Source organism: Balaenoptera musculus, chromosome 3 (assembly GCF_009873245.2).
Source record: "Balaenoptera musculus isolate JJ_BM4_2016_0621 chromosome 3, mBalMus1.pri.v3, whole genome shotgun sequence".
NCBI classification, from domain to species: domain Eukaryota; kingdom Metazoa; phylum Chordata; class Mammalia; order Artiodactyla; family Balaenopteridae; genus Balaenoptera; species Balaenoptera musculus.
The window spans coordinates 146,509,593-146,522,244 of record NC_045787.1 but is presented as its reverse complement, the minus strand read 5'-3'; the positions used below and the strand labels follow the sequence as shown (position 1 = coordinate 146,522,244).

Sequence of the window (12,652 nt, the reverse complement as noted above, 5' to 3'; positions counted from 1 at the left end):
TGTTTAAAAGGAAGAAAACAGAAACCAAAAGTGCCCTCACTACTTTCAATTCCCACCCACCCCCTTTTTTGGGGGGGGGTAGGGGGGGGGATCAGTTTAGCCTTTTGACAGAGATGACTGTGGCGAGTAAGCCAGAACCATACAATTCTTCATAACCCTGGAGTCAGGCGGATGTGCGTTTGAATTCCAGCTTCACCACGTGCTAATTCTGTGACTAAGTTACTTAAATCTCTGTTTTCTTCTTCCTAAAAACGAGGTAACAGCCACCTTGTAGGATTGCTGTGAGGATTAAAAAAGACAAGACCTGAACAAGCACTCCTTGCCTGGCACGTGGAGAATGCCTAACCATTGGTAGCTATTACTACGAGAGTTGAGATAAAAATAAGTTATTTTGGTCAGAATAAAGTGCATGACCTCATCACCACATAACTGACAGAAGACAACTGCTGGGGGGCAGGGGAGGGGAGGGTCTTGGGTGAATGTTCTCCACACAGGGCCCCACACATTCCTGGACCACGACATCTATCTGCTGGAGCAGCTAAGGAACCAGCTTCTTAAAAAGGGATTAGGACCACCAGTGCCCTGGCACATTGAGAAAATGTGTACCTTTGTTTCGGGCAAGAACCAAAATCAAATCTGTGACTTTTAGTTATAAAAACTATACAGCTGCCACTCATGAGCCGCACTGCCACACCCCACTTCTTCCCAAGGTTCACAGCCCCACCTCGACCCCAAGCAGTGTGAGCTCAGCATGTGAGTGTCGCTCCTCACCGAAGCACCTCTACGACTTCACCTCTTCTGCAGCTGTAACACCTCCCCAGGAGAAGCCTTTTCTGCCTGAACCACCACAGCCCCCAACCCATCACCTACACCTCTCTGGGTTTGCACCATAAGCCCTGATTGAGAAATCCTCTTGCACGAAAACACTATAGTCTGCACTTGGTTAGGTAACTGAAAGAACTGGTTCAAGGGAGAAATCATAAAAATGACACACACATACCTTAAAGGTTTTACATCAACTTGAAACACATTGGCCCGGGACTTCCCTGGTGGTCCAGCGGTCAAGACTACGCTCCCAGTGTAACAGGGAAGAGCCAATTTTGACTCCATGTTGGATCTGTTTCTTTGACTTTAGCCTTTGCTTTTTGTTGCTTTTATTATAATCATACATAATGGCCTGCCTCAGGGAACCCTACCCACCTGTGAATGGCTGCAAGAAAGAAATTAACACATACCCTCCCGGAGGCTGGCCACTCCAGGAGATGTTTTTCAAGACTGATGGCCCTTTTTACTTTACTTCCTCCTTGCCTCTCCCTCTCTATGCTGCCTTTTTACTTTACGTCCCTCTCTAATTCTATAAAAGAAACTGGCATCCAGACCCCAATAAGACGGTTTTTTGGGGGACTCTAGTCCACCATCTTCTCGGTCTGCTGGCTTTCTGAATAAAGTTGTATTCCTTGCCTCAACACGTTGTCTCTCTATTTATTGGCCTGTCGTGTGGGGAGCAGAGCGAGCTTGGACTCGGTAACACCAATGCAGGGGGCCCAGGTTCTATCCCTGGTCAGGGAACTAGAGCCCGCATGCCACAACTAAAGATCCCGCATGCCGCAACTAAAGATCCCGCATGCAGCAACAAAGATCCCTCGTGCCGCAATGAAGACTGGTGCAGCCAAATAAATAAATAAATATTTAAAAAAAGAAAATGAAAAAAAAACCCCAAAAAGCCCCACATTAGCCCATCTTTTGACCCTGAGCAAGGCTTTTCATTGAGAAACCTCTGCTGGAGTTCATTTTCCTTATGTAAACTATGTCCGTACATAAACCAACCGCAGGGCTCCAGGTTTCGTTTTCTTTAACGTGGAGTGAGAACTTACTTTCAATGTGAATGCAGAATCCTCACCCCAACTCTTTTCAGTTGCCTTATTCACATTGAATTCGTGGGGTTTTTTTTGGGGGGGTAGGGGCTGAGTACCCCCTGCAGTGGAAGCACAGAGTCCTAACCACTGGACTGCCAGGGAATTCCCTGAATTCGGTAGCATTTTGAGGAGGGGGTGGCAACTCACCTTTATCAGGTCTCTCCAAAGTATTCAACTTAGTTTTACTAGACGCTTCCATTTTTCAGTCATATTTCATTGGTTAACTAAGTCACGTCACATCACTACAGCATAAAGCACAGCTGGTACAAACAGGTTTGGGAGCACACCTCATTGACTACCAGTGGGCATACGCTCTCGATCACTAGCTTTGAGTGTCACAGTAATTCAAGTATCGCACAGAATGTTAAAGAGAGAATGGGGAGGGTCAGTGAAGAGTTTCTCGCAGACTGGATCGCTCTCACATTCATCTCTGACGTGTTTATCCACGTCCGTGCTGTTCCAGTGAAGGCCTTGAAGGACTGGGCAGCAGGAGGGCAAATGTCCATGGAAGTCCCTTTCTCACAGCTGATGGTGGATCTCCCTTATTGTATTTGGGAATACCTATACGGAACAACTACCGTTTTTGAAAATTTACTATGTATCACTTTCCTGCATACATGAGCTTGTTCTGATCCAGTATAACTTACTGGCACCCATTATAGATTTAATTTCTGCAACAGCACCATGAGGTTAAGGACCTGGCCTGAGGCTACACAACTGGAAAGCGAGCAGATCAAGTTAACACAAGGTTGTAAATCAACTATACTTCAATAAAATAAATTAAATTAAAAAGAAAAAAGCAAGCAGCAGATCAGGGGACATTCTGTAGGGATTCAATAAAGGAAGGACTGAATCCAAGGGGGTCCTGACTTTCTGATCATGCTCACAGATCTTCTCCACATTTCCCAGTTTCTCTTCTCTAGAATGAAATCCTGTTCTGTGATCCCAGCCTCCAGGCTACCCAGACACAATCAAGTCGAAAGCAACACACAGCAATATTTCTGAAAATCAGCCTTTTAATCTATTTGAACCCAGTGAGTGGAGAAAGAACTAACACATTTTTTTCCCTGGAGATTTTGTTTATAAGAATAATGGGTCAGAGGTGTCTCTTCCATAGGAAACTGACATCCCCTATGTCCTCAAGAGTTGGTTTTTTTTTTTTTAAATGCATAAACGTGGGATTTCAATTCACTTGCATGCCACACATTTCCCCACCCTGCCCTGCCCACCCTTTACAGGCACACGTATTCACACACCCAAGGGGCTCCTTTCTGTAACTGGGGAAGAGAATGCAAAAAAAAAAAAAAAAAAAATCCATCTGAGTGGCCACAGATACCAGAAATAACCAAATGCAGTTTACACTCACATTCGTCAACTCATATGCAAAAGGGGAAGCTTTTCTAATTGGAATCTAGAGTCAAAAATTACAAACGGCAGAGACTTGAACCATCCACAGAGATAATTTAAAAACGCCTTCCACTCCCCTTAATTACACTCCCCTTAATTACAAAAGTATGCAAACAATCTTGATATAAATGGAAAACAGGTGGGCGACTCTCTCCCTGGGAAGGGGGGGGCATACCTAAAATTCCCTGGGTGTAATTCATGCCTGGACCATTGCCTCTCCCTTTCAGGACTAAGGGGGTAGGATGGGGGGAAGCAGTGGGGTAGGGACCCACCCAAGAGCAAGTGAGGAAACAGTGGAGCCACCCCAGGAACAGGACCGAGTTAGTGTGTGGCCAGCCAGTGGGGAGTTTGGTGGGGCAAGTGGGCCACAACTGGGTTGCAGAGAGGTCCAAGCGCTATGCACCCTTGGGAGCCCCGAGGGTGGACATGCTAAGATGGGAGAAGGGCTGGTCTGCTTTGCTTCCCCCACCTAAGGCCTTGGGACCGACAGCAAGCCGCCTGGGAGAGGCTGAGACATGATTATTTTAGGGTCGCGGAAAAGGATGCTTCCCATCTGGACATAAGTGCACAAACCACGTCTGGCTCTCCAAGGATGACTTCCCAGTCACAGCCAGCCCCTCCATCAAGCCACGCTGTGGCCACACAGCACGGGGGCTGAGGCACATTGGCAGGGGGTTCAGAGGAACAATGAAGAGAGAGAGGAAGTGGAACTCGCCACGCACCCAGGGACCAGTGGGCAGACTTGAGTCTACACAGCTGCTGCCCAACAACTGGGCATCTGCTTCTGGGGAAGAAAAGAAAGGGGTGGGGGTGAGGGCCTTGAGGCCTGGGCTCTAGGTCGGGCAGGAAGGAATGGAGAAACAAGGGCTCCATCTACAGGGCCACGTGTCAGGGGCTTGCCTGGGAAGTACCATTCTTTGTTGAAGGCACCAGGTGGGAGGTACCTTTGGGCAGCCCGGTCCAAAGCCCAGAGCCCAGGTCTGCAGGCTGGCTGCCCAGGGGAGAAACCAAGTGATTAGCGGGACCAAACGGTGGGGAGCTCTGAGAGATTGTCAAAGCCTGGCTGAGAACTGGTCAAGATGGATTCTGAGCTGCTCGCCCAACAGGGAAAGGACTGCAGTTTTCCCAGGAGTGGTCTCCAGCATCCCCGAACCTTCCCTGCCTGACTCTGGTCTTGGGGCTCCTCAGGGAAAGGAAGGGGCACCCAGACTTCAGGCAGTGTAATTCATCTACAGTTACACATGGGGAAAAGAGGTAGCTGCGAACCCGTGAGCCACCCCCTCCCTCCCCTCACCCCCACTTTGGGACGCAGCCAGATCCTGGGCCAGATAGAAGGCAGGAGGAGACGGGGCGCTGGAGACAGGGCTGGCGGTCTCCCTGGGTCCTCGGCCATCGGGCCAGGCGGGTCGTCAATGCATCTTGCCCAGCTGGATCTTCTTCCAGGCCTCCGAGGCTGTGAAGATACACGAGTCCAGAATGCCGGCAACAGTGAAGGTCCCGCCGATGATGGCACAGATCTGAAAGGGATAAGGGGAGGTCAGAGGTCAGCACTGGAGGGAGCACCAGGCCAGACCCCTCCCAAATCACGAGATGATGAGCTCAGCAAGTGCAGACGCTCTGCCCCATTAGGCCCACCACGTGGTAACCAACGGGGGCTGGAACATACTCGGGGCTCAAAAACTCCACTTGTTGGTTGATGAATGAAATAATAATAAAAGTAACCATTAACAGCTCCTTTCATTCCCATATTAACCTTCTGAAAGGAGGGGGATTATTAGACCCATTTCAGAGGTGAGGAAACTGAGGCTTAAATAGGTAACTACGTTCACATAATAAGTAGCAGAGCTGTGACTTGAACTTGGGCATGTCTTTGATTCTGGAGCCTGTGGTCTTAACTTCTACTCTAAATTTATCAGATATTTACAATCCCATTTGCAGATGAAGGAACAGAAGTTTAGAAAGGCAAGGCCACTGGCCCAAGGTCATACAGTCAAGAAGTGGCAAAACTGGGGACTTGAACCTGGGTCTGACAGGTCCAGGCCCAGTGCTGCCAGTGACTGAGTAACATCTGGGGTGGGCTGAATAGGCAGCACTGGCCTGGATGGGCCGGAGTGAGAAACCAATCTCCTCTCACCCTCAGAAGCTTGTACTATATCAGTGGGACGGGTAGTAATCAAATCATCTTACCGATACACGCAAAATTACAACCAAGGCAAGTGCTACAGAGGAGAGAGTGGCCTATGTTGCTACCAGAAATCTTGTATCGGGGCAGTTTCTTACGGCACTATTTACTTTTGGGACCAGATAATTCTTTGTTGTCGGGACTGTCCTGTACTTTGAAGGACGGTGAGCAGCATCCTGGGCCCCCACCCATGAGATGCCAGTACTACCTTCTCTTCCCTGTTGTGACAACCAAAATGTCACATTGTCTCCAAACATTGTCAGATGTCCCCTGGAGGTCAAAACTGCCCGATTAAGAACTGCTGTCGTACGGGGATGGTCATGAATGTCACCTGTATGCCTGTACTTCCTCACTTCCTGCCACATAATAAAATAAGAACTACAACAAAAGAGACAGCACTTACACAGCACCTTTCTGTGCCAGGCACGCTTCGAAATGCTCATGGCTCCCACCTCACTGAATCCCCAGGCCAACCCTAGGAGGGAGGTACTATTCTTATAACTATATTACATCCAGGGAAACTGAGGCACAGGGACACTCAGTCACTCGTCCAACGCCACAGTAATTAGTGGCTGAACTGGAGTTCAAAACTCTCAGCATGGCCCTTTGCTGCTTCCCAGGCATGAAACAGCCCACCTAACGAATTATTTACTTTGTTTTGAAGTTGTCAGCACTCCACTTGTGATGCGTCAACATAATGCTATGTTTTCCTCAAAATTTTCTGGCCTACCTATGAGTTGCTTTCTGGTACCATCAAAGAACTAAAGTGCATAAAAGGTTTGCAAGGAAACTTTAAATGTACTTTTCCCCTAAAGACACACTTTATGTCATTCATAAAAACCAATACCACCCACCAGGGGAAGGCACCTCTTCTCTCATGTACCCATGGGCCCAGAGAGGGAAGTAGTCTGTCCAAGGTCACAAGCAAGTGTGGGGCAGAGCCAAGTCTGTCTGCCCCCAGAGCTCTCACTCTTTCTCCCTTGCCACATTTAAGGGGCACTTAAATGACCACAGGTCTCAGAAGAAGCCAATTTGGGCAGCCCCGGAGGGCCCCTGAGGCCGCCCTGGAGGTCCCATCGGAGGACTCTGGGAGACAGCAGTGCCATACTGGGTCCTCTGGTGCCAAGCGGAACAGGCCAGGAGACACAGCAGAGGCAAGAGGGAAGTGTGAATCGAACCGGCGTTTATTTTTAAAATTATATTTCCAAGAGATGAGCTAAGCGGAGGCCTGTGAGGCCCCAGACAGACAGAGCAGGTCTGTACAGATAGGCTGTAAGTAGAGCAGCTGGCATTCCAGTAATAACAGCCCAAGAAACCGGAGCAACCCCCCAGGGAGAGAGGAGGATGGGGGGCACTGGGGGGATTATTATGAAGTGTTTTCAGTGGGCAAGGCCTCTCCCCGCCAGCCTCAGAGCATGACGCAGGGCCACTTTTCAAGGAGGATGACGGCAGGGGAGCCGGGTTATTTTGGTAGAGTGGATCAGATGATGGGCGATTTTATACCGCAAAATGCTTTTAGAGCTTGGATCAGAGGATAGGAAAATGTGACTTAAGTGCAATGGAGCAAATAATAAAAAAATAAAAAATAACCACACACACACATATCTATATTCATCTACACGCTTTGGAACCTGCGTGTGCCTATGATTCACATACACCTGGCACCCAAACTGAAGCCTCCGTTCACCGGGCAGGCCTGGAACAGAAGGAGACACAACACATTCATTGAGGTACATGAGAAAACACGGAGCTGTGGGGAAACTGAGGCCCTGGGAGCATGCAAGCCGCCAGGCAGCTGACCCTGTCTGAGTTACTTACAGGGTGCCTAAGGCTAAGGGGCTCTTCAGGAAGCTACTGTGTGTGTCTACTGACATCACCCAGTGCAGCTGCACGTTCCCCATTATTCTACGTCTATTCAAGGTGCTGGTCACCAGTCAATGGAGGAGGAGGAATTCTGGCATATTCAGTGGGGCAGCGGGGGACTCCTCAAAAGCCGAGAGCAATCTAGCAGCCCACCTGATGCTGCCACGGCCCCCTGCTTTCATTATTTTGCCTTTGGCCTGCCTGACCTGCTCACATCCGCAGGTGGTGACTGGTGTGAGGTGAAGCAGGGGTCGTGAGGAGAGGGTCCTGGGGTGCTCCCAGGCTGTGGCGTGCCCTGGATTTTGACAGATGGTAGCCACAGAAACCCCCAGCACCAGGAGGCTGCCACATCTGGATTCACCCCACGTGGTCAGTCGTGGCCATCCCTTATCCCGAGAAGGTCACGGTTTCTACACTCTGAAACGCAGGGAAATAAATGTAGCCACGAGGTTGCACCAGAGGGTATGTCTCTTGTCTTTGGACTCAGGCTCTACCTTGGTGGTGGCAAGATCACAGGCTTCACCATTATTTGGCTGATGCGGGGGGGGGGGGCGGGGGGAAATGACCAACCACAGATGTTAGGAGGCTGATAGGGATCTTGAGAAGAGATAAAGAAAGGCCTGGTGGAAGGGAGGACGGTGACTTGGCATCTCCCTGGCCTGGGAAGATAGGGCCCAAGATGAATATAAATGAATAAAAAGGAAAACGAAGCAAATCATGCCCACGACACTTAGTTCCCTTGCGTGCTGCTCTGCATGCAGAAGAGCCAGGAGAACCGGGCCTCCATGGTGTGCAGAGGCCGGGAGGCGTGAACCTCCTCAGGGTACACGGCCAAGGTGGGGTGTGAGGACTGGGGAGCCCACAGTGGCCTGCCAGGCTGTGGCAGCAGAAAGAGCTTGGAATTCAGAAGCCGAGTCGTGGCTGTCGCTTTCTAACTCTGGACTTGGGAGAGCCTTCCTGGGCCTCAGTTATTTGATCTGCAAAATGGGAAAACTGTCCCTACTTTGCCAACTGTCATACTGCAGGCAATGCCTCTGGAGTGCCTAGCGCTTAGTAGGTGCTCAGTAAATGGTACCTAATCTCATCTTCCAGGTGACTGGAAGGCTCCAACCTTCTTGCTAAGATCTGAGATTTTCTAAACCTCTCTGAGACCCACTCTAAGAAGAACAATGGGTAAAATATCACTTATTCCCCAGAGCAGGCCTCTGGGTCTCAATTTCCATTCTCTACCTGGCTCTTTAAGCAGAGGACAAGCCATTCATGGAAGGACAGGATGGCAAGGGTGTCCCAGGCATCACAGGCAGATTCTTTACAGCTGCTCAGGTCCCAAGACCTCCGAGGGCCCATTCTACAGAGGGAGTAGCTGAGTGCCAGACAGGTGGGTTTGTCATGAAGAACATCCCTGGGGGCAAAGCACCTCAGGCCAGAGGTTGTTTCCAGTCTTCGGCCAGGCAGGGAGCGACCCCTCACCCCCAGTCCCCTACCCCAACCCTACTGCTTAAAGCTCGCTTTCCCGACTGCCCCAGGGAGAGAAGAAAGCAGAAGAGCCCGACCCACAGCAGGCTCAGGACATGCTCATTGAGTAAAGGAGTGTGTGTGTGCGTGAGTGAGTGGGAAAGAACCGATAAAAGAGTCGGTGAGGGAGTGAGGGAGTGAATGAATGAACGAACGTCTTAGAAAAGGAGTAGAAGAGTTCCATGCCCCGGGCAGGGGGCAAAGGTGACTCACACAAGGGGTGTCAGCCCAGGAGCTGGGGGTGTGGAGGAGACTCAGGATGTTGGACCCACTTCCATGGCTCCCTGAGCCTCAGTTTCCTAACTTTTACAAACGGGAAGGCTAATCCTCACCCCTCAGGACTGCCCTGGGATTGCCCGTGTTACACATACACCCTTGAATGCCTGTTCCCTTGGTCCCTTGCTGCTGCTACGCTCTTGCATCTCTCAGCTTTGAGGCAGGGGGACAACTTCCGGTGGAGAGGGTGGAGGACAGGAGAGCAGGGCCGCTGAGCCAGGAGGGGCCACCACAGCCAGGACCTGCAACCCTACTCTGGTCAGCAGCCCCAGCTCCAGAAATGAAGACAAGGACCATTTGATATGCGGGCCCCAGTGAGTCGGGGCGAAGCACATTACTTTGCTTTCATCAGAAGTCATCAATAATGCCCCTCTGTTCTTACGGCGAGGCTTCCTCCCCGCGGCTCCCCCAGCTTCCCTACCTTCCACTGTGGGGAGAATGAAGTCAGCTCATCTACCTTGAAAGGAAGGTGTGTGTGTGTTCCCCTGACATTTTAATCATGGCTCTTGATTCCTTATAATATGGACAGGACAAGTTCCAACCACACCAGCTGGAGGGCTGAATCCCTCTGTGTTCCACCAGGCTCTGGAGTAAACATTCCTGGGGGCGGATACCAGCTCTGCGACCCTGGCCGGGAAAACCAGTTGACCTCTCAGAGCCTCAGTTTCTCTCATCTGTGAAATGGGGTTCACTGTGAGGCCCTGTCTAGCTGCCTGATGTACCACCGTTAAGTGCCGGGGCACTGCTCGCTCACTTTCCTCGTCCAGTTAGCCTTGCTTGAAAAGCTTGTGCAAAAGGCACAGCGTGAGGAAAAAAATAATGAATCGGAGTCCCATCAGATGCCGGTGGCGGCAGACAGGCTGGAGCCGCAGATGAGAACACCAGGGCTGTGGCTGGGCAGAGGTGGAGGCTGTCATGGAAGGAGAGCTGATGACTGGGCCGGGGAGAGGTGGGGAGGTGGGGGGGAGAGGGTGTGGTGGTCTCCAGTCAGTCGTGTCACGCCTGCCAGACGGCCCACTTGCACCCTTTAGTCCAGGAGCCTGGGAGGGGGGGAGAGTGGAGGCTTTTCCCTGCCATTTTTACAGTGGCTGCAGCTGCAAAATACCCACCGCCCCCTCTGAAAAAACCACCTCAGTGCAGCACCTACTATGTGCCAGGCCTGAGATGGCACTTTCTTCTGCCTCCTCATTCATTCTTTGCAAGTAGTAGGGCAAATGGGGTGCGCTCCATTTCACAGGTGAGGAAAACAGGCTCAGAGAGGGACCCACTTGTCGAAGGTCACACAGCTACCAAGTAGGCAAGGGTGACGAGCATCCAGGTCTGGGAGGCTGCAAAGGGCCTGTTTTTTCCTGTTCCTTCACCCTGCTTCTCCCCCACCTGAAGGCTCCCCTCAGTTCCCATCTGCATGCCTGGAGAGCTTCTTTATACTTTGTTTTCTCGGCTCTGTTAAGTCTTACATATCAAATGTCCTAAAGGTAAGGGGTCTCCCTCAGGGAAGTTTATGAATTAAGACACTGTGTGGCTGTAAAAATTAGTGTAGTTTATAAAATGGAGCCCATGCCTTTCTAATATTCCTTATTCGTCTCAGAACCTGCCCTAGAAAAGCAAGTACCAGGAGTTCCTGTTCCAACTGTGATATCGGTGTTCAGACTCAGTTGCAGCAATCACTCCCTGGTACACAACCTTCTGAAAGAACTAGCTTTGCTCAAACGTCCAGAAGGACCAGAACGGAAGTGTTTTTTTTACATACACATTTCCAGGCCTGAATAACAGGGCTGCTAATTTGGTTCTGTTCTGCTCCTCAGATAATAATAGAAATTGTCTTGTGGGGACCGGACCAAGGTGTACACCCTCCACGTGTCTGCTCACTGTTTCACACCCACTTATCACCTGCCCGGGCTATGCCAGGTCTGGAGAGCAGAGGTGACTGAGAGCCAGCTCTCCTTCCTGGAGCTCTCAGTCCTGGGAAGAGAGACACACCGAGGAAAGCCCAAGTAGGAGAGAATAGAGGGTCTGAAGCGGCTGTTGTATCAGTCCAGCTACCAAGCTGGTCTTTTCCCAACTCACACAGTCTCAGACGTAAAACCTTCTCAGTTTTAAGTTTGTCTCCTCTCAGTTTTTTGTTTTTGTTTTTAACCATCCTATGTGCCCCCCACTCCACACACCTGCTGCCTTTTGTCAATGGAAAATCTTTGCAGGTGTCCCAAACAGATGAGTGAAAGGTAATCAGATAAGGGCAGGAAAACCTGCGCACCACCAGCCAACCAGTCTTAGATGGACAGTTTGCTTTTTTTATGGCTTGCATGGGCATGACTGTGATGTTATCACACATGCTCATAATATTGCCTTGTTTCCGGCTATAATATTTCTTCTTGATTCCCAGGACAGAAGTCACTGTATCAAATGATCCTGGTGTCCTATCAAGGGCTCCATGGCTTCTAGGGGCTCTGTTGTTGGAACATCCTTGAGAGCCTTTGTTTTGGAAAATAAAGGCTCTCAAGCTGGTGATGGGAGGATATGGCAGAGGCAAGTCTGGGCATCAAGTCTCAGCCTTGACTTTATTGGCTGTGAGATCTTGGAAGAGTTTCTTTACCTCTCTGGGCCTCAGTTAATTCATATCTAAAACAGGAATGATATCATCTACCTTGGAGGGTTCCTGGGAGGGTTAAAGGAGAGGACTGTAAAATTACCTGGCACCTAGTAGATGCTTAATAAGTGCAGCTATATGATCACTTCTTTAAGCAGCTATCCCTTGTATACTTCTAAGCACCTACATCCAGGCCAAGTCCTGTGCCGGATGCTAGGGACACAGAGGTGAGTCGGGCCTGGAGCTCATCATAATCAGGCCTGGCAACTATGAGATGCAATCTAAACTTTGGGGGATTATTTCACTGGCAAGGAGCACCTCGAGGGCAGGGATGATGTCTAACTCAGCTAACCCTGTTATCCAACGGGGGCGTGTCATCATAACCAGGTGCTACTTTTTTGTGGACAAAAACTGTCATGGCCATACTGACACAGTTTGGTACTTGGTGACTTCTGGTTGCTCCCCACAAATAGAATAAAACACACACAAGGAAAGTGATGTGACACCTCCAAAGCCACCCGATCTGTCACCACCACCCACTTGAAGGCCATCTCCAAAAAGGGGCTTCAGCAAGTGGCAGGGGTAGGGGACAAATGTGCATGTGTGGGAGGGGGCACTTTGAAAGGGATCCCTTTCATGGTGTTAAACACCATCTGTTTTATTCTCTCAGTGGTGGAATTTTCTGGAACAGCACAAAGTGGAGGTCTGAGCAAGGTGCCCTGGGTGTCCAGAGACAGGAGCCCGGGCAGCCTGCTGGAGGCTTCCAGGGGGAGGGCGTCCCCTCTGTTCAGGCAGGGCGTGAAGAAAAGGTCCTTTCCAGACCAGAAGAGCCTGGAAGGGGCAACCCTGACTAAGCCAGGTGCTTGTTACTTAGAATGCCTCTCCCCTCCACACCCACTCCCCCGC

General features: G+C 50.3%; 1 protein-coding gene across 1 annotated transcript in view; it reads right to left on the bottom strand.

Moving 5' to 3' along the window:
- Nucleotides 1-2,912: 2,912 nt before the first annotated feature.
- Nucleotides 2,913-12,652, bottom strand: part of ERGIC1 (endoplasmic reticulum-golgi intermediate compartment 1) — a 110,516-nt gene continuing 100,776 nt past the window's right edge. Inside the window, exon 10 of the mRNA XM_036846749.1 lies at nt 2,913-4,840. Coding sequence (XP_036702644.1) covers nt 4,733-4,840 — 108 coding nt within the window. The 3' untranslated portion in view covers nt 2,913-4,732. The remainder of the gene's footprint in view (nt 4,841-12,652) is intronic.